Source organism: Tachysurus fulvidraco, chromosome 3, assembly GCF_022655615.1.
Source record: "Tachysurus fulvidraco isolate hzauxx_2018 chromosome 3, HZAU_PFXX_2.0, whole genome shotgun sequence".
NCBI classification, from domain to species: domain Eukaryota; kingdom Metazoa; phylum Chordata; class Actinopteri; order Siluriformes; family Bagridae; genus Tachysurus; species Tachysurus fulvidraco.
This window is the reverse complement of record NC_062520.1, coordinates 387,507-410,653: the sequence shown is the minus strand read 5'-3', so window position 1 is coordinate 410,653 and position 23,147 is coordinate 387,507. Positions and strand designations below refer to the sequence as shown.

General features: G+C 39.4%; 2 protein-coding genes across 2 annotated transcripts; both read right to left on the bottom strand.

Moving 5' to 3' along the window:
- Window positions 1–11,587: 11,587 nt before the first annotated feature.
- On the bottom strand, window positions 11,588–14,736 carry LOC125140922 (myocilin-like). Its single transcript, XM_047811832.1, has 3 exons — window positions 14,382–14,736; window positions 12,348–12,418; window positions 11,588–12,182 (listed from the first exon to the last, which is right to left on the bottom strand). The coding sequence occupies exons 2-3, from the start codon at window positions 12,351–12,353 to the stop codon at window positions 11,748–11,750; spliced, it is 441 nt and encodes a 146-aa protein (XP_047667788.1). The 5' UTR covers window positions 12,354–12,418; window positions 14,382–14,736; the 3' UTR covers window positions 11,588–11,747.
- Window positions 14,737–19,571: 4,835 nt separating this feature from the next.
- LOC113648639 (sodium/potassium/calcium exchanger 3-like) lies at window positions 19,572–22,756 on the bottom strand. The gene is made up of 5 exons (XM_047811834.1): window positions 22,688–22,756; window positions 21,811–21,864; window positions 20,573–20,637; window positions 20,164–20,498; window positions 19,572–20,073 (listed from the first exon to the last, which is right to left on the bottom strand). The coding sequence occupies exons 2-5, from the start codon at window positions 21,837–21,839 to the stop codon at window positions 19,870–19,872; spliced, it is 633 nt and encodes a 210-aa protein (XP_047667790.1). The 5' UTR covers window positions 21,840–21,864; window positions 22,688–22,756; the 3' UTR covers window positions 19,572–19,869.
- Between the last annotated feature and the right edge of the window lie 391 nt (window positions 22,757–23,147).

The following is a 23,147-nucleotide window of genomic DNA, read 5'->3' as shown; positions in this document are numbered from 1 at the left end:
TCCAAGAAGTTTTTTTTGTTTTTATAATAAGAATCATTGTCTTTTTTTAAGTGCTATGACGTGTCATGTTATTTAATCCAAAACATAAACAATAAATACATTAAAATGTGTTTCTTTGAGCGCCTTGCGATTGCTTAGCAACGTGTCCTATCTGAACGGACTGCAAAAAAAGCGTGGAGCACCTGAAGTGACCGAAGTATGTGGAGAGATGAGCGGGCGTCAGCCAACTTCAATGGCTAATTTGCAGTTCTGGTAAAAGGAAAGTAGATGACCAACTCGAAAATAGCGAGAGAGAAAAAAAGTCAAGCTTCAATCGTAAATACGATACCTCATACATTAGGTATGGATTTACGACAACAAGCAAATCCGTGGCGCCAAATCCGTTGTGTTATTTGTGGTGAAAAACTGCAATGAAGCCGTCAAAACGTCAGCGGCACTTAACCACCAAACACCTAACTCTCAAAGACAAAACGGAGGAGTTTTTCGAAAGAAACGTGAGTTGGACGCTCAGCGGCAAGTTTTGATATCCTCAACATCAGTCTGGTATTTTTTGTTAAACGTTAAAGCTTAATCTCTAATTTTATATTTTTAAAACTTATTGGCTGAAATCACTGTGTTTGCTATTATATCCTAAAACTGTCTGACTGTTGAAACTGGCTCTTATTTTCATACAATTATCCTTTGTTGTCACCTGTTGGTGAGTGAAAACACTAAGATTGTCTTTAGTGGTTCTGGAGAGATTTGACAGGTGACATGGGCTGGCATTTTCATACACTTTGCCCTTACTGCCACCTGCTAGTGAGTGAGTGCTGCGTAAGTTGCTTTTGAAGTAGACCTAATTGTATGGGAGAAAAGGGGAAGCATTTTGTTTAAAAAGTTTAAAGTTTAAAAAGATTGGTATATTCCTACAAGTTTGTTGCCACCGTGTTCATTATATGCATTTAAATGATAGGCTGTTACTGTTTTACACAGTGATATGTTCCAAAAGATGCATCTTGAAATTGAGGCATTAAAATTGACAACTGGTCCCTGGAATTTTTTTTATGAATAAACCGGTCCCTGGCACAAAAAAGTTGGGATCCCCTGATCTATATAATCTAAGCCTATTATTAAACAGATTGGAGTGTATGTGAACTCAGACCAGCTATTCAAACCAGATTAAGCTCAAGAGTAAGTCTCACAAATCCTGTCAGATTAGCTCATGTTAGCTAGCTTGCTAACATTCTGAATCTGTATGATTTAAAAATCATCTGAGATTTTTTGTAAGTTTTATTTATTTTAGATTCCTGTCAAGAATTAACAGTGAAAATTCATAAATGTGTGAACTTCTTCTTTGTCATATTTACCAAGACTGCAACTCACACATTCAGCAATTGACCCAATTCTCACATTCTCACACCCCCCTATTCTCACACCACACCCCCCTATTCTCACACTCTCACACCCCCCTATTCTCACACTCTCACACCCCCCTATTCTCACACTCCCCTATTCTCACACTCTCACACCCCCCTATTCTCACACCACGCCCCCTATTCTCACGCCACCGATTCTCACGCCCCGCCCCCTTATTCTCACGCAAACACCCCCTATTCTCACGCAAACACCCCCCCAGATTCTCAAGTCACAAACCCCACTATTCTCAAGCCACACCCCCCTATTCTCACGCCACACCCCCAGATTCTCACGTCACACACCCCCCTATTTTCACGCCACACCCCCAGATTCTCACGCACACTCGTGCAGCAGTGAGGAAAACAAAAATGATACCAAATCATTTTATTATGGGACTATTAGTATTCTTATTCTTAGTAAACAATAGAATGTCAAGTCAATGACATCCCATAATAAAATGATTTTATTTAGATCAATCACAACTCATCGATCATGTCCAGATATCTGACTGGTGGTGGTGTCAGTATGGTGTCAGTGTGGATACATTAGAATTTTCTGTTATAGGATGTTATCTAAAGTGTCAGGGTTCAAGTGGGAGCTGCATCCAAGTCAATGATTAAGGCTGAAAAATCAGCCACCAGCACATACAATAGAGCACACGTCAATCTGTGAACACGTCAAGCACACGTCAATCTGTGAACACGTCAAGCACACGTCAATCTGTGAACACGTCAAGCACACGTCAATCTGTGAACACGTCAAGCACACGTCAATCTGTGAACACGTCAAGCACACGTCAATCTGTGAACACGTCAAGCACACGTCAATCTGTGAACACGTCAAGCACACGTCAATCTGTGAACACGTCAAGCACACGTCAATCTGTGAACACGTCAAGCACACGTCAATCTGTGAACACGTCAAGCACACGTCAATCTGTGAACACGTCAAGCACACGTCAATCTGTGAACACGTCAAGCACACGTCAATCTGTGAACACGTCAAGCACACGTCAATCTGTGAACACGTCAAGCACACGTCAATCTGTGAACACGTCAAGCACACGTCAATCTGTGAACATGTTAATCTGTGAACACGTTAATCCTATTTCTGTAAAATGTTTGAAAATTAAATATAATGTAAATCTCCCAAGAAATTCTGCACAGATACCAAATACTTTGACAATCAGTATAAACTTAATACACTTCTGCTAATGCAAGGATTTTGTGTTTGTATTTTTTCCACACCAAGCCACGCCCCACCATAGGCCCCTCCCCCCACAACAAAAGCCCCGTCCCCCAAAAATCTCCCTCTAATCTGAACTCCAAAGCTGGCAGCCTGTATTTACACAGTGTTTGGTTAGCTAATGTTAACCTAAATAATACTGGCAGTGGAGACTATTAGCATTATTAAATGTAACTCAAAAAATAATACAATGCAGAATTTTGTTTAATTATAACAATTAAATATATGTAGTGTTAGCAGAGGAAATTAGCATTAATAAACCTGACTTTTAAAAAGAAACACCTCTTGAACTCTATCTAGTCAGCTCATATTAACCATATAGTGTGGGCAGAAGAGATCAGCATTATTTAACGTGTTTGACATCCTGGTGGGACTTGGATTGCCGTGGGCTCTGAAGACGATAGCCAACGGCTCGGTGGTAAAATCGTCCACTTTGTGATCGCTTAAACTGGTCTTGGATCATTAACCCTTGTGGTGCGGTGTTTTTAGGCTGATATTGGAATATAAAGTTTTATAGGCGCTTTATGCTCAGTGCTTAGCAATGTTCTGTCCCACTGAGTTAGGATGTCTCGTCACATTTATTTAAAGGACCTCAGTACATTCATCTCAGTGATCATTATAAACAACCCTGAGCTCTGCCTGTTCTCAGGATTGGAAATATGTGAAGGAAATGGGACATGACTAACATCACTTTATTTTAGCTCTGAATTCATTTTATTTCTAAAATATTTCTAAGGTTGTAAGTCTTCACACAACAGCAGCCCATGATTTTACTGATTTGTTTTTATTTTTCCCCAATTTCAGAGTTTGAACACAATTAACTAGTCAAATTAGGTTTGTTCCTGAGTTAGGCTACTGTATTTAGCTAAGATAAATTCCCCTGTGTGTGTGTGTGTGTGTGTGTGTGTGTGAGTGTGTGTGAGAGAGTTGGCTGCAAAGAAGTAATAAAAAAACTAAAAGAAACTGAGCTGTGTGCATAAACAGTGTTTGCCCTCACATCAGTAATGTTGCTGTGGTTCCTGTTAGCGAAGTCTTAACCTCGTCTTTTCTGCTCTCTCGTTCAGGTGATGAACACTCAAGGGTTTGTGTACTCTGCCTTGCTGCTGCTTGGCTCCGTTGCTCTCACTGTGGGTGATTCTACACACACACACACACACACACACACACACACACACACACACACACACACACTTGATTTTACTGACACAGTTGAAAAGCTGCTCTACTGAAGCTTGACTTTATCTTAAACATGTAAACAGCAAACTTTATTAGCTCTCATAAGACACTGCTGCAGTTGTCAAGTGCAACCAATGTCCTGGTGTATGGACAGTACACTTATAAATGACTCTTCAAACTGGTGTATAGCTGCTTTTATAGTAAACCCCAGGGAATATGGCTTGTAGTGCAAGCATGAGTCTTATATTATACTTATATTAACTTATTTATTTATTCAAACTTTCCTGAATGCTTAAGCAAACAGATCAGAGATAGATTTGATAACTTTATGGGTGTGGCCTAATATTCTAATCACCATGCTTGATTGACTGGTTATAACTGATGAGGTTAAAGTTCAGACTGCTAAAATTTGCTTGTACTTGAATGACAATTTGCACAGACTTATAATAACTGGATAAAAGTTGAAGCTTTTTATTAGCATTTTGTTAAGGAGCAATGCAGCCCCCAGTGCAAGGGCTTGTTTAATGGCCAGTGGGTTTTCCAGCTCTGATATTTCTTCTGGATTCTTGCTAACATGACCAGAAGCAATTTTTGCTGTATACAAGAGAGAGAAAAATAGAAGTTGATGAGAGAGCTACTGATTATTGCTCCAAATGAAAGAAAATTGGCAGGTGATCAGAAAGTCCCATATCAACAGAAGACAGCTGAGACACAATTGTATTATTTGCAATCACAAGGTCTAAAGTGTGACCTTTGTTGTGAGTCGGGCCACTTATAAACTGTTTAAGATTAAAACAATCCAACAGAAATAGAAAATCCTGTCATCAAACAGCCATTTACATCAATGTGTATATTAAAGTCCCCTAAGATGAAGATGCTCTTAAATGTAAAACACAGCATTGACAACGAGTCAGCAAACTCAGACATAAAAGCATGGTTAGCCTCAGGTGCTCCATAAACAGTATCACAGCACTTTATCTAATAATACAGTGGTGTGGGACGGACTTATGTGGCTTAATTAGTTAATCCTGAATGGAGGAGGGCTGAGACTGGAACACAGTGATGGGGAACACATATCAGACATTGACTTTACAATGAGGAGTAAAAAGATGGATCAGGCTGAATAACACTCACCAGGTGTGGTGGTGGTGGTGGGCGAATGGGGCATGACATGATGGTATGCCCCGATGCTCCACAGTATAGACACGATCCTAGAGTAAGTCTTCCATGGCGCTCTGACAGTGAGACACCAGTAGGATCCACCTGCATGGGTTCTGGTTCTGGAAGAGCGGACTCTGGTCGGCTGAAAGAAAAGGGTGGAGAATTATCCATAGATAGCAGGGGCGCTTCTAGGGTTTCATCTTTAGGGCTTTTATCCCTCAGTGACAATTTAAGACAACAAGAGTTTTATATTATATGACTACATAGTAAGCCAAAAGTTATGCTATTGATTAAAATGGCAAAAGTGGACACCAAAATTTTATGGATGATGTAATGATGTCAGTCTTGAATCAAATCAGTTCATGTGTGTGTGCATTCTGTACAACAGTGAACAGTGACGTGACATACAGCTAAGTACGGTGACCCAGACTCAGAATTCGTTCTCTCAGAATTTAACCCATCCAAAGTGCGCACACACACACACACACACACACACACACACACACACCGTGAACACACCCGGAACAGTGGGCAGCCATTTATGCTGCGGCGCACGGGGAGCAGTTGGGGGGGTTCGGTGCCTTGCACCGCTCCGCTCAACCACTCAGTTGTGGTCGGCCCGAGAATCGAACCCACAACCTTCGGGTTACGAGTCAGACTCTCTAACCATTAGGCCACGACTGCCCCCAATTTAGTATTGAATGGATTGTTTGCGTTAATAAGAATATATGACTGGTATAACTGATTTAAATGTCACCACAGTACTGTATATAAACTACAGCCACACACATCTGTGTACATTAAGGTCACTACTATAGCAGAAACATGCAGTAGTAGTACAACTTTTTATTACTTTACCTCCAACAAACTTTTACTTGTGGGATGATTAAAAATGTATTTATTGTGAGGATGTATTTTATAATAATGTCTCTAAATAATGAAAACCACTAGAGTAGGTTTATAGTGACATGTTTTCATTTGAAAAACTTGCTTTTGTGGGAGAAACAGACAAAACAACTTAGTAAACAATTTGTAAAATTTATCACATTTATAAAACACCTTCTATAACCATCTTTGTGGCTTTCCTCCGATTAACGTTATAGATAAACGCCACCAGCTCTGAAATGTGAAATATGACTGTTTATATTTGTTTTGTTTTTATTGTATTTATAAGATATTTGTGATTTTGTTATAGAATTTTTGCCATGAAAATAGCTTTTGATTGCTGACATGGTATTAAATATAATAATTTAATGTGAGCTAGCGACAATCAACAGTTTACAATAATTTATTGTAAGGAAACTAGAAAAATGAGAATATGGGAAAACTTGTGTTAACTTTGCTAGTAGCTTTTGTAATCCTCCGGCTGGCTCATTAAGCACAGATGTTAGAGATATATAATAAATATTTATTTTAAACTATAACATTTTTATTCTGTTTCTATACTCATATAAAGCTGCTTTGAGACAAGGTGAATTGTTCATTTCTATACAAATAAGTTGAGTTGAATAGTTAAGTCTCCAAATATATACATGTATAAACTCTGCATATCTGTCACACCATTGTAGCACTTTAGCATGCAGTAAGCTATCGGGTAAGGTTATATATGTGTGTGTATACATGTGTGTACACACACACACACACACACACACACACACACACACACACACACACACACACACACCAACCATTGTAGCACTTTAGCATGCAGTAAGCTATCAGGGAAGGTTATATATGTATATACATATATATGTGTGTACACACACACACACACACGCACACCATTGTAGAATTGTAGCAGTGTTACATGCCGTAGGGTATAAGGTAATATATATGTGTATATGTGTGCGTGTACACACACACACACACACACACACCCACCCACACACACACCCCATTGTAGCAGTGTTACATGCAGTAGGCTATAAGGTAAGTAGTGATTGTTTATATAAAGTTTACTCAAGTGGAACAATGTAAGTAATAAACTTACACCTACTAGCACTATGTATTATATTGTGAAAAAGTCAATTATCTTCATACCAAAACCTTAAATTTTCTCTGGACTTAATGATAAATAAATGTCAATAAATGTCTGACGTTTCCCTTTACCTACATTGACGCTGATGCATTAAGAGGAGGGGGTCCCCGTTCCAAGATGGCGGCTCTATTGACGCATTCGGTCCAATGTACTGCCGTAACCAAGGCGACATGTAGGTGTAGATATCTATGACCGAACATTAGCCACATGCTAACAGTAAAGCGTCTGGTGCGCAAGTGTTCATAGGATATGTAGTTTTCACACAGTGACCGAACTACAAATAAGTGATAATACAAGTTACTGATGTATAAAACACACATTTCAAATGTCGGATATTACAATTATTATATTAGTTACTAGGAAAATCGAAAATGTGAATAAAATCCGTATCTAGGTGTATATATCTATGGCTGCTTACCGAACATTAGCTACATGCTAACAGTAACGCGTCTGGAGCGCGTTTGTCATGGGATATGTAGTTTTACACAGTGTATATATCTATGGCTGCTTACCGAACATTAGCCACATGCTAACAGTAGCCCGTCTACAAAGCATCATGGGATATGTAGTTTCCACACAGTGTAGATATCTATGGCTGCTTACAGAACATTAGCCACATGCTAACAGTAGCCCGTCTACAAAGCATCATGGGATATGTAGTTTTCACACAGTGTAGATATCTATGGCTGCTTACCGAACATTAGCCACATGCTAACAGTAGCCCGTCTACAAAGCATCATGGGATATGTAGTTTCCACACAGTGTAGATATCTTTGCACCCTTACGAGCTGAAATAAAATAAACAAATCACCTGAACGGCTTCCCAGGCGGCTGGAACACCAAATTCCCTCCTCTGAAGCTGTAGATCTTTCTGTAGTCCCTCCTCTACCGAACCGATCCTTTATCGCCATAGCAACGATACTCCAAAGCCCGTCCGAGGTAAGTCCCAACTGGTCCATGAATTCCTCCCAGTCACATCGTTAACTAAACTAAAGTGTAGGAAAGCAGTCAGATAGTCAGGAGGATTAGCGTAGCTTCGGCTGTCTGTGCAGCAGACTCAGAAGAAACAAGTCGTAAACTTTACTCTTGTACACATTATATACACAAATAAAAGTAGTAATAACACTCGGTCAGACAAATACAGACGCTTTAACACACTTTGTCAGTGGTTATTTACTCTATATATTAGCCTTAAAACTCGCAGGAGACAAACAACAAACCTCTCACACCGATCTGCAGCTCTAAACTCCACCCCTTCATCCAATCATAATTCTCAGTATACCTGCAGAGGCGGGAATAAGAAGGACAAGGGCCAATCAGAAAGAAATGAACTAACCTGCTGGGCAAAGCCACGTTTTTAGACAGTGTATTACTAACAAACTCTTAAAGGGGACGTGCACAATTATTTTATCACAAAGACACAGTTATGATATTATATGAACCACAAACAATCATAAATGCCCCATTACATGAAAATAAAAGAAATGATACTTAATATAACCCCAGCTGGGCTACACTAATGTTTCAGCAGAACAAAGTCATTCAATATAGGGTTTTAGCAGCACAAAGTCATTCAAATTAAAAAGATACCAAGGGAAATGGGGTCTTAAATTAAAGAACATTAAATATATGCATTACAAATATTAATAAATAAATAATTACAGACAAATATATAGATTTAGAAATAAATAAAACATTTTCATTTAGTAAACATTTCATTCAGGGTGAAGCAGCACAGTCAGTGTGAAGCAGCACAGTCAGTGTGAAGCAGCACAGTCAGGGTGAAGCAGCACAGTCAGGGTGAAGCAGCACAGTCAGGGTGAAGCAGCACAGTCAGGGTGAAGCAGCACAGTCAGTGTGAAGCAGCACAGTCAGGGTGAAGCAGCACAGTCAGGGTGAAGCAGCACAGTCAGGGTGAAGCAGCACAGTCAGGGTGAAGCAGCACGGCGCTCATTCAGTAAATGCAGAGTTAAACAGATGTGTTTTTAATCTTGAATTAAAAGTGTCTACTGTTGAAGCACATCTGATCTCTTCTGGAAGATGATCCCACCTCTAGGTGGCGTAATAACTAAACGCTGACGCACCTTGTTTTGAGTGAACCCTTGGTATCTCTAACTGACCTGATCCTAATGATCTGAGTCGTCTGCTTGGTTTATATTCAATTAGCATATCTGTAATGTATTTCGGTCCTAAGCCATGAAGTGATTTATAAACCAGTAACAATACTTTAAAATCTATTCTAAATGTAACTGGAAGCCAGTGTAAGGACCTGAGGACTGGACTGATGTGCTCAGATGTTTTGGTTCTGCTCAGAATTCTGGCAGCAGCGTTCTGTATGAGCTGCAGATGTCTAATGGTCTTTTTGGGGATCCCAGTAAGGAGTCCATTACAATAATCCACCCTGCTGGTGATGAAAGCATGAACAAGTTTCTCTAAGTCCTGTCTTGAGACAAAACATCTAATTCTGGCTATATCTCTGAGATGGTAGTAAGCTGATTTGCTTATCGCTGTCACATGACTACTGAAATTAAGGTCAGACTCTAAAATGACACCAAGATTTCTGACTTTATTTTGTGTCTTTAGACCCCTAGAGTCAAGGTGTGTGTTAACCTCGAGAGTTTCGTCTTTATTTCCGAATACAATGACTTCGGTTTTGTCTTTGTTTAACTGGAGGAAGTTTTGATGCATCCAACTGTTAATTTCATCAATGCACTTACATAGAGAGTCAATGGGGCTGTAGTCATAAGGGGACAGGGCTAAGTATATCTGGGTGTCATCTGCATAGCTGTGGTAAGTGATTTGGTTATTTTTCATTATTTGACCAATTGGGACAATATACAAATTAAAGAGAAGCAGTGCGAGAATTGAGCCCTGTGGGACTCCACATGTCATGGATGTCCACTCAGATTTATGGTTACCTATGTTCACATAGTAACCTCTTCCTTTTAGGTATGATTTAAACCATTTGAGGACCATCCCAGAAAGCCCTACCCAGTTTTCCAGTCTATGTAAGAGTATGGTGTGATCTACCATGTCAAAGACAGCACTAAGATCTAGTAGCACCAGCACTGATATTTTACCTGAATCAGAGTTTAAGCGAATGTCATTTATTATCTTTATGAGCACCGTCTCTGTGCTGTGATGCTGGCGGAAACCAGATTGAAAATTGTCCAGGTAGCCATTTGAGTTTAAGAATTTGTTCAGCTGATTGAAAACAACCTTTTCAATGATCTTGCCTATAAAAGGAAGATTAGAGATTGGTCTGTAGCTAAGTGTGGTTTTGTCTAGGTTACTGTTTTTTAGGAGAGGCTTAACAACTGCCGTTTTTAGGGGCTCTGGAAAAGTGCCTGTGAGCAGAGACGTATTTACTATTGTTAAGAGGTCAGTTTCTAAGCAGTTAAGTACCTTTTGAGAAAGGATGGGGGGGGGGATGTCAAGGCTGCAAGTTGATGCTTTAAGATGTTGTACTGTTTCTTCCAGGGTTTTTATATCGATTATGTCAAATTCTGAGAAAATGACCAATTTTTGAGGTTGTTGTAGTGACGTCTGACCACATTACAATATGAGGCCGTATTGATTGCCATTCTGATATTACTGATTTTCTCAGAGAAAAAGGTTGCAAACTCATTGCATTTGTTGTCAGAGAGCATTTCACTAGGAACTTGATTTGGGGGGTTTGTTAGTGTCTCTACAGTAGCAAAAAGAGTGCAAATGTTGTTTATGTTGTTGTTTATAATGTTAGAGAAGAAGATCTGTCTAGCTGTGCCTAGTTCTACATTGAAAGCACGAAGACTGTCCTTATAAATGCTATAATGTACTTCAAGTTTTGTTTTCATCCGTTCAGCTTTTCTGCATGTTCTTTTCATGCTCTGTACCGCTGTTGTGTTTCTCCAAGGTGCTTTATGTCTGCCAGTGATCATCCTGACCTTTACTGGAGCTATACCATCAATAACATCTTTAACTGTTAAGTTAAAATTTTCAAGGAGAACATCAACAGAGTCTGCTGATATGTTTGGCAACATTGATATAGCATTCATAAATACCTCACTGGTGTCTTCATTTATGAACCTTTTTTTGACAGACAGATCTAGCATCAGTGGCAGGACAGATCAATAAATCAAAGTAAACACAGAAATGGTCAGATAGCGCTTCATCCTTGATAACAGTGGATGGAATGTTTAGACCCTTGTTAATGAGCAGATCAAGAGTGTGTCCCCTATTGTGTGTAGGACCTTACACGTGTTGGGTCAGATCAAAAGTGTTTAAAACATTTAACAGTATTGTTTTCTGCATTGTCTATATGAATGTTGAAATCTCCAGCAATAACAAAATAATCAAATTCAGAGGAGATTGGTGATAAAAGTTCTGTGAATTCATCAACAAAAGTTGGGGTGTATTTAGGAGGCCTATAAATAATTGTTAACAGAATGCGTGGTGTACCTTTTAGAGCAATACACAAATATTCAAAAGACTGGTAATCACCAAGTAACACTTGCTTGCATTGAAAGGCATCTTTGAATAAAGCAGCTATTCCTCCACCAGAAGACGTTTTGGAAGCACTTATGTTATCACTGTATTTGCAGTTGAATCTATTTGCCAGAAGATGGCGCTAAGTTACACGATGTTATAAAAGTTGGGTTGTACAGTGTACAGTCTGCCACACACCATGAAAGCGTTCGCCACTTTGTTCTTCTGGATGTTTGTCTCCCAGCTTCTGATCACTCTCAGGTGTTCAGGATCCAGCTGTGAGATAATGACGGCTCCACGAGGCTCCGATGTCGGTGTAGCCACCCCAGGAATAAGGATACTGGCTGTGGAATCCTGGGTGTCCTGGGAATCCAGGCCACGATGTTCTCGGTGGCAAGATCATAACGCAGCTCTGTCTGCGTCGGTAGTAAAGCGATCTGTGGTACACGGTGGCCCCGGGGCTCCCCATCGACTCTGGTAAAAGCAGGACCTTGGTGGGGTAACCACGGGCGAGCTGCTCCAGGTTTTCATAGGCGTACAGTTCTCGTACTTCACTGCTCACAGTGTCGATGCACCACACCGTGTCTGGCCCATACGGAGCTCCTGGAGACTCTGGGTCCTGGAACCACATATTTTCCTGTGATGCTGTTGGCCTTCTGATGGGTCTCAGGCTCACCGACAGAAACAAGTTCCCTACAGCCTTTTATACATAGAATAAACAAAACAGATTATTATCATAAAGATGCAGTTGTTTGTAGGCACATATCAAATTTCATGTCTATTGTTTTTTTAATGGCTGGTTGCTAATTTATAGATTTAAAGCCATGTTTTTATTTAACAGTCTTCAAAAATGAAGCTGTCAGACCTGCATTGTCCTGAAAGTTCTCCTGGACTTTGGGAGGAACTGGAACTTCAGACACGGTGATTAAAGCAGATCTGATGTGACAGAAAATAAATATCAAACATATTTAATTGTACTTAGACTTTAAAGACATGTTTATGGAAGGAGTCTCCAGTGTCAGTGCTTTGGAATGGTCAGAGTGAAGTGTTTACATACAGAGAGAGAGAGAGAGAGAGAGAGAGAGAGAGAGAGAGAGAGAGAGCGAGCAAGTGAGAGAGAGAGAAAGAGAGAGAGAAAGAGAGAGAGAGAGAAAGAGAGCGAGCGAGTGAGAGAGCAAGTGAGAGAGAGAGAGAGAGAGCGAGAGAGCGAGCAAGTGAGAGAGAGAGAGAGAGAAAGAGAGAGAGAGAGAAAGAGAGCGAGCGAGTGAGAGAGCAAGTGAGAGAGAGAGAGAGAGAGAGAGAGAGAGAGAGAGAGGAAGAAGAAGAAGACTGAGACTAGAACAGGAACTACCATATTGCATGGACGTTCCAGCACATTAAATATAACTATAAATGGATAAACTGTAAGTTGTTTAATTTAAAACTGTTGTGATGTTCTAGAAAATGTTGCTCAAGAAAATTGTTGTTCTCCTTTAGCTAGAGAGCTTTACTACACACTCTTACACACTTTACTACACACTCTTACACACTTTCCTACACACTCTTACACACTTTACTACACACTCTTACACACTTTACTACACACTCTTACACACTTTACTACACACTCTTACACACTTTACTAGACACTCTTACACACTTTACTACACACTCTTACACACTTTACTACACACTCTTACACACTTTACTAGACACTCTTACACACTTTACTACACACTCTTACACACTTTACTACACACTCTTACACACTTTACTACACACTCTTACACACTTTACTACACACTCTTACACACTTTACTACACACTCTTACACACTTTACTAGACACTCTTACACACTTTACTAGACACTCTTACACACTTTACTAGACACTCTTACACACTTTGCTAGACACTCTTACACACTTTGCTAGACACTCTTACACACTCTTACACACTTTACTAGACACTCTTACACACTTTACTAGACACTCTTACACACTTTACTACACTCTTACACACTCTTACACACTTTGCTAGACACTCTTACACACTTTACTAGACACTCTTACACACTTTACTACACACTCTTACACACTTTACTACACACTCTTACACACTTTGCTAGACACTCTTACACACTTTACTACACACTCTTACACACTTTACTACACACTCTTACACACTTTACTAGACACTCTTACACACTTTACTAGACACTCTTACACACTTTACTACACACTCTTACACAATTTACTACACACTCTTACACACTTTACTACACACTCTTACACACTTTACTGGACACTCTTACACACTTTACTACACACTCTTACACACTTTACTACACACTCTTACACACTTTACTGGACACTCTTACACACTTTACTAGACACTCTTACACACTTTACTAGACACTCTTACACACTTTACTGGACACTCTTACACACTTTACTAGACACTCTTACACACTTTACTAGACACTCTTACACACTTTACTACACACTCTTACACACTTTACTGGACACTCTTACACACTTTACTAGACACTCTTACACACTTTACTAGACACTCTTACACACTTTACTACACACTTTACTACACACTCTTACACACTTTACTAGACACTCTTACACACTTTACTAGACACTCTTACACACACTTACTTACACTTACACATCGTATCCAGGGAAAAGAAATTGACATGTATGGAAAATGTTATTAGGCGACTTTCTGTACGTGCAGTAAATAAATTCCTTTTTCCCCATAAGGTGTTTTTTTATTTTTTTTTTACTTTCTTAAAAATGAATATGTTTCTGCACGTAAGCCTGAAATAGCATAATAAAAGTTTAACTGTAGAATAAGTTTGCTGCTTTTATACATTATAGAGCTCTTTTATTTTTCCTGTTTATATATTTTTACCCTAAATGAGGAGCCTGGAAACCTCATCAGCTGAAGCGTAGAGCAGCGGCCCTGAGGGGCACAGGGCTGAACAGGAGACCAGTCTATCGCAGAACACTCACACACACACACACACACACACACACACACACACACACACACACACACATACACACACACAAACACACACACACACACACACACACACACACACACACACACACACACACACACACACACACACACACAGGGTTCACAAAAGTAGCCATGTATTTTTGAGAAGAAATGTAACTCCTCTTCATGTGCCAGAGTCTTCATCATCTCCTCCTTCTCTTCTTGGAGGATTCTGTGAGCCTCTCGCTCTCACCCTCCTAAAACACACACATGGGGCAAGAGAGGTTTAAACTTGAGGGCAAATGACACAAAAAGGAGACATTTAGTGTTTTTTTTTTCATGTGTGTATGTGTGTGTATGTGTGTGTGTGTGTGTGTGTGTGTGTGTGTGTGTGTATGTATGTATGTGTGTGTGTGTGTGTGTGTGTATGTATGTATGTGTGTGTGTGTATGTGTGTGTATATGTGTGTGTGTGTGTGTGTGTTTGTGTATGTGTGTGTATATGTGTCTGTGTGTGTGTATATGTGTGTATATGTATGTGTGTGTGTGTGTGTGTCCCTTAGTTCACATGTACATCAGATGCTTAAATGTTTTTTCAAATGAAAATGTTTTATTTATTTCTAAATCTATATATTTGTCTGTAATTATTTATTTATTAATATTTGTAATGCATATATTTAATGTTCTTTAATTTAAGACCCCATTTCCCTTGGTATCTTTTTAATTTGAATGACTTTGTGCTGCTAAAACCCTATATTGAATGACTTTGTTCTGCTGAAACATTAGTGTAGCCCAGCTGGGGTTATATTAAGTATCATTTCTTTTATTTTCATGTAATGGGGCATTTATGATTGTTTGTGGTTCATATAATATCATAACTGTGTCTTTGTGATAAAATAATTGTGCACGTCCCCTTTAAGAGTTTGTTAGTAATACACTGTCTAAAAACGTGGCTTTGCCCAGCAGGTTAGTTCATTTCTTTCTGATTGGCCCTTGTCCTTCTTATTCCCGCCTCTGCAGGTATACTGAGAATTATGATTGGATGAAGGGGTGGAGTTTAGAGCTGCAGATCGGTGTGAGAGGTTTGTTGTTTGTCTCCTGCGAGTTTTAAGGCTAATATATAGAGTAAATAACCACTGACAAAGTGTGTTAAAGCGTCTGTATTTGTCTGACCGAGTGTTATTACTACTTTTATTTGTGTATATAATGTGTACAAGAGTAAAGTTTACGACTTGTTTCTTCTGAGTCTGCTGCACAGACAGCCGAAGCTACGCTAATCCTCCTGACTATCTGACTGCTTTCCTACACTTTAGTTTAGTTAACGATGTGACTGGGAGGAATTCATGGACCAGTTGGGACTTACCTCGGACGGGCTTTGGAGTATCGTTGCTATGGCGATAAAGGATCGGTTCGGTAGAGGAGGGACTACAGAAAGATCTACAGCTTCAGAGGAGGGAATTTGGTGTTCCAGCCGCCTGGGAAGCCGTTCAGGTGATTTGTTTATTTTATTTCAGCTCGTAAGGGTGCAAAGATATCTACACTGTGTGAAAACTACATATCCCATGATGCTTTGTAGACGGGCTACTGTTAGCATGTGGCTAATGTTCGGTAAGCAGCCATAGATATCTACACTGTGTGGAAACTACATATCCCATGATGCTTTGTAGACGGGCTACTGTTAGCATGTGGCTAATGTTCTGTAAGCAGCCATAGATATATACACTGTGTAAAACTACATATCCCATGACAAACGCGCTCCAGACGCGTTACTGTTAGCATGTAGCTAATGTTCGGTAAGCAGCCATAGATATCTACACCTAGATACGGATTTTATTCACATATTCGATTTATCTAGTAACTGATATAATAATTGTAATATCCGACATTTAAAATGTGTGTTTTATACATTAGTAACTTGTATTAGCGCTCATTGTAGTTCGGTCAATGTGTGAAAACTACATATCCCATGAACACTTGCGCACCAGACGCGCTACTGTTAGCATGTGGCTAATGTTCGGTCATAGATATCTACACCTACATGTCGCCTTGGTTACGGCAGTACATTGGACCGAATGCGTCAATAGAGCCGCCATCTTGGAACGGGGACCCCCTCCTCTTTAATGCATCAGCGTCAATGTAGGTAAAGGGAAACGTCAGACATTTATTGACATTTATTTATCATTAAGTCCAGAGAAAATTTAAGGTTTTGGTATGAAGATAATTGACTTTTTCACAATATAATACATAGTGCTAGTAGGTGTAAGTTTATTACTTACATTGTTCCACTTGAGTAAACTTTATATAAACAATCACTACTTACCTTATAGCCTACTGCATGTAACACTGCTACAATGGGGTGTGTGTGTGTGTGGGTGTGTGTGTGTGTGTGTGTGTGTGTGTGTGTGTGTGTGTGTGTGTGTGTGTGTGTGTGTGTGTACACACATATATATGTATATACATATATAACCTTACCTGATAGCTTACTGCATGCTAAAGTGCTACAATGGTGTGTGTGTGTGTGTGTGTGTACACATGTATACACACACATATATATTACCTTACCTGATAGCTTACTGCAGTTTTTAAATATATGTGTACATGTATATATTTGGAGACTTAACTATTCAACTCAACTTATTTGTATAGAAATGAACAATTCACCTTGTCTCAAAGCAGCTTTATATGAGTATAGAAACAGAATAAAAATGTTGTAGTTTAAAATAAATATTTATTATATATCTCTAACATCTGTGCTTAATGAGCCAGCCGGAGGATTACAAAAGCTACTAGCAAAGTTAACAAAAGTTTTCCCATATTCTCATTTTTCTAGTTTCCTTACAATAAATTATTGTAAACTGTTGATTGTCGCTAGCTCACATTAAATTATTATATTTAATACCATGTCAGAAATCAAAAGCTATTTTCATGGTAAAATTCTATAACAAAATCACAAATATCTTATAAATACAATAAAAACAAAACAAATATAAACAGTCATATTTCACATTTCACCCTAGTGGTTTTCATTATTTAGAGACATTATTATAAAATACATCCTCACAATAAATACATTTTTAATCATCCCACATGTAAAAGTGTGTTGGAGGTAAAGTAATAAAAAGTTGTACTACTACTGCATGTTTCTGCTATAGTAGTGACCTTAATGTACACAGATAACGACCACAACTGAGGAACCCCCCCAACTGCTCCCCGGGCGCTGCAGCATAAATGGCTGCCCACTCCTCCGGGTGTGTGTGTGTGTGTGTGTGTGTGTGTGTGTGTGTGTTCGTGTGTTCACTGCTGTGTGTGTGCACTTTGGATGGGTTAAATGCAGAGAACGAATTCTGAGTCTGGGTCACTGTACTTGGCTGTATGTCACGTCACTGTTCACTGTTGTACAGAATGCACACACACCTGAACTGATTTGATTCAAGACTGACATCATTACATCATCCATAAAATTTTGGTGTCCACTTTTGCCATTTTAATCAATAGCATACCTTTTGGCTTACTATGTAGTCATATAATATAAAACTCTTGTTGTCTTAAATTGTCACTGAGGGATAGAACCCTTGAGTGTTCATCACCTGAACGAGAGAGCAGAAAAGACGAGGTTAAGACTTCGCTAACAGGAACCACAGCAACATTACTGATGTGAGGGCAAACGCTGTTTATGCACACAGCTCAGTTTCTTTTAGTTTTTTTATTACTTCTTTGCAGCCCACACTCACACACACACACACACTCACACACACACACACACACACACACTCACACACACAGGGGAATTTATCTTAGCTAAATACAGTAGCCTAACTCAGGAACAAACCTAATTTGACTAGTTAATTGTGTTCAAACTCTGAAATTGGGGAAAAATAAAAACAAATCAGTAAAATCATGGGCTGCTGTTGTGTGAAGACTTACAACCTTAGAAATATTTTAGAAATAAAATGAATTCAGAGCTAAAATAAAGTGATGTTAGTCATGTCCCATTTCCTTCACATATTTCCAATCCTGAGAACAGGCAGAGCTCAGGGTTGTTTATAATGATCACTGAGATGAATGTACTGAGGTCCTTTAAATAAATGTGACGAGACATCCTAACTCAGTGGGACAGAACATTGCTAAGCACTGAGCATAAAGCGCCTATAAAACTTTATATTCCAATATCAGCCTAAAAACACCGCACCACAAGGGTTAATGATCCAAGACCAGTTTAAGCGATCACAAAGTGGACGATTTTACCACTGAGCCGTTGGCTATCGTCTTCAGAGCCCACGGCAATCCAAGTCGCACCAGGATGTCAAACACGTTAAATAATGCTGATCTCTTCTGCCCACACTATATGGGTAATATGAGCTGACTAGATAGAGTTCAAGAGGTGTTTCTTTTTAAAAGTCAGGTTTATTAATGCTAATTTCCTCTGCTAACACTACATATATTTAATTGTTATAATTAAACAAAATTCTGCATTGTATTATTTTTTGAGTTACATTTAATAATGCTAATAGTCTCCACTGCCAGTATTATTTAGGTTAACATTAGCTAACCAAACACTGTGTAAATACAGGCTGCCAGCTTTGGAGTTCAGATTAGAGGGAGATTTTTGGGGGACGGGGCTTTTGTTGTGGGGGGAGGGGCCTATGGTGGGGTGTGGCTTGGTGTGGAAAAAATTACGGGTCGCTGTGGCGTACACGGCACGGAAGTAGAAGTGACCACTAGGGGATGACCCAGAAACAAGCCTCAATTCAACTTTAAAGCATCAAATCCTCCAAAAACACGAAAAAACATATTTACCTAGTAAAGTTTATACTCTCAATAATTTTTTAAGCCCACACACAAAGCACAATATGATTCACAGCCTTCATACAATTAGAAAAAATTTTCGGACAAAACTGACCTAGGTGGCGCTAGACCGGTTTTTCCCTTACCTTTAGACTTTTCCCTTACTCTTTTCCCTTACTCTTTCTTCACTGGGGTAATATATTCCAACACAAATAATCCACAAAAATCCACACAGGTCCAAGGAATTGAAATCTGTAAGCCTTTTAATCCAAAACGCTCTGGTCGCGCCGCAAATTATTTATATATTTATTATTATTTATTTATTTATTTATAAACATTTATTTATTGTTTATGTTTGGGATTAAATAACATGACACGTCATAGCACTTAAAAAAAGACAATGATTCTTATTATAAAAACAAAAAAAATTCTTGGAATATTTCAAGGCCCGGTACTAACTTGTCCACGGACCTGCACCGGTCCGGGGACCAGGGGTTGGGAATCACTGATATAGAGTACCAAGTTCCTGTGAATGACCTGTTACTACAGAAACTCTACTGTATTAGAACATTCATACAAACTGATAATTGGCCCTGCAGTCAGCACTACTGTCAGAGCTCCAGGCCCTTTTTCACAAGCTGGCAGTGATGAATAAACTTCCCTAAAACACCCTCAACATGTATGAATAGCAGAGACAAACCTTGGCGAGCAGCAGTCAGGCTGGTGAAGAAATCTGGGATGCTAGTGCCGATTGCCAGGACCGTGATGTCCATAATAACATCGGGAATGCCAAACGTGTACCTGATGATGGTCACCTAAAACAGTGTGCAAGCTAGGAGTTCGACAAACCAAGGAGCGATGATGAAAGCTGAGAGAAACAGAATAGGCTGCTATTCCACACTTACCATCCACACCATAAGGTAGGAGAAGACCGCAATCCAAACCGTCGAAATGAGGAGGAACACCACTATTAAATACTTCTCCCAGCGAGTTCTGGAGCAGTTTGGGATGGTGAGGAAAAGCAGAAGCAGCAGAGGCCATGAGACCAGCCATTTGGTCTTCTTCATACAGCCCTCTACATATACACACAAAAAATAGTCCTTGATTGTCCCCTTGCCCGGATCGTCCGTGGACTTCTTTGCATCGTCCTTGCTTGTCCCCTCACCCGGATCGTCCGTGGACAAGTCCGCATCCCCAGTGTTGCTCTCTTCCTCCACCCCCCTCAGCTGAATGTCATTGTCTACAATGCATGGGTTATAGCATGCAGCAAAGGAAACGAAGGGTCATCGGAGACAGAAGCACAACAATCATTACCGTTCTCTCGCTCGTGTCCGCTTGATGGTTCGTTCCCGAAAAAAGTCTGTATGTGGGAGTTAAATCTGAGACAGAAAACAAACAGAGATACACACAAAAAATCAAGTGTTAGGGGAACTAAAAAAAATGTGCACTAAGTTATGGAATTATTTTTTACTATTTGTAGAGTTTACATTCATCAGTGCCAACACACAGAGTGACGATGGTGAGTTTTCTTGATGCCGTGGCTCATTTTCTACCTCAATGAACAGCAAATATTTTCATTTTCAATGAAAATTCAAATGATGTAAACTCCCTTAAGCCTGTTTCATTATTGGATCAGAATTTTTATGATGAGCCAAATTTCTTCTCATCTTCAGCAAAATATCGTCCTGTCAGCTGTGATACGTTTTCGTATTCGGCTTATAGCTGACTTAAACACACTCACTTCAAGTCCCAAAAACTTCAGGGCCCTTGTATATGAAAATTCTTAGAAAAGACTTGCTTAACATTCTTAGGATTGTGGTCGTTTCCCCGTAAAATTAAGGAGAAGATCCCAGTAAAGATAAAAGTTATTCATGAAGCATCTTAACCCTTAAAAGAGCGCTTAAGGTCAAAAAGTGTTAGACGTGAGGAGGACATTTAAGAGGCTTAAAGAGTTTCTTTATCAGAGGAGAAAATGGCTGAAAGGAGCAGAAGTGTGTTGTATACAATATTTAATAACGATAGTGAGTCAATAAGATGATAGTTGGATCTCAAGCACATGATTCTTTAAATTACTTACAATGAAGACATGTATGTAATTAAGGTGCGTCAAGTGTAGTGTGTCATAGAAAGTAATCAAAGAGGCTTTGGCTTTAGTGCACTGTGATATCACATGATGTCTTGGCCCAAATCTGCAGAAAGTCTGTGTTAATGCTCCACTAAATATCAGGGAATTTGCTTGATTTTTCGTTCACTTCTGTGCTCACAAATCCTGGAGGGCCTTTTTATATATTTATACACACACTCACCAATCAGCTATTCCTTTACTGGAACATATTTAATCAGAACTCATAACACATACTGATGGACTTTAACCACGTCTACCTACTAAACTTTAACACAGCTTCTGATGCGTCAGAGGAAGGATGGGAGGCTTCACTGTCCCTAGCTGGTATTTGTTATACGCTATGGGGCAGTCAGCTGGTGGGAGAGCAAGTATAAGGGAACCAACCTGGGGAGAAAAATGACCCATAATATAAATCCTCTGTACTCACATCGTGATCAAAATGTATCCCACATACATGACCACCAACAGCAAACTTTCCCACCTGCAAAGAAGACGACGGTGTGTAAAGGTCCAATTCACACAATGGTGATGTCACTGACCAGTAGGGGGCACTGACTTAAAATGACTAATTTTAACTCTTTTCTATGCGAGTAATAGTTCTGAAAAAGCTCTTCAGTGCCCCCTACTGGTGGAATACTCAAGTTCTGTTTAAGAAAGCACTGGATCAAATCTTTAAGGGTCTGTACTTACCATCACGTTGTTACATAGCAATTCAAGGAGCTGATTAATTAGTTGATGCTAATCTGTGCTAGCATGGCTATGAGACTGAGTTAGGGAGAAGCTGCTATATTGTACTGATTATACAAATACTAAGAAATTAACTAGACTAGAACACCGTTAACATTCACGTTTAAAATCACATGTGCAGCTAAAGGAGTAAACACTTTATACAGAGAGATGCAAAGCTGCAGAAATAAGGTTAACAAAAAATAGTAAACTATCACACAGGACCTTTCTCTTTCTGGACTTACGGCAGTCAATAGAAGAAAACCCTTCCACAAAAACACATCCTTCCCTGCAGCAACATGCATCAAACCAACAAACGGTGAAGTTTCTCCTCACACAAGCAGCAGTATTCCTGCACACCGTCCTGTCTCTGTTGTGTTTCGACTCCCGACATCACTCTGCCTCAGCCTACAACCTCCGTTTGATCTGACTGAGACTTTTTCACAGAAAGTGATCGTCACAATCACAATAATGGCAGCGATTTCTGTTTGAGGTTCATGTCGGGTGAAAGAACCACAACTAACAACCGCAGACAGACACACACAAAACACACAGACACACAGAAGAAGCACACACACGTGTCCAGCAGCAATCCCACACAGTCCAGTGATGAAGAGGATGTTGAAGAGTCCTGATCCAATGATGGTCTTTACACCAACATCCGCCTGAGTGAAGAACTCACCTGCAAATGTATATTAGATCTAAAATGTGTTTTTAAATTAAGCTCTAAATCACTATCATTTAACCAAGACACAGTTCCACAATGAGTAACATTACTGCATTTGTCTTTGTACAGCTTCTATTGTATTTTCATTCTGTTTGGTCTTCACGTCAGATGAAAGAACCGCAACTTAATTTAGGTAATAATGTAGAAATAAACTACATTGATATTGATATTTTTATGTCGCTTTGTAGAAGCCAACATTCTGTTTTCCTGTTTAAGCTTAGACAAAAATGTGTCCAGAGTAACTTGTGAATAGAAATGTTAGGAGTGGAGTAACTGCCATATCACATGTAACTGCCATACAACGTACACAT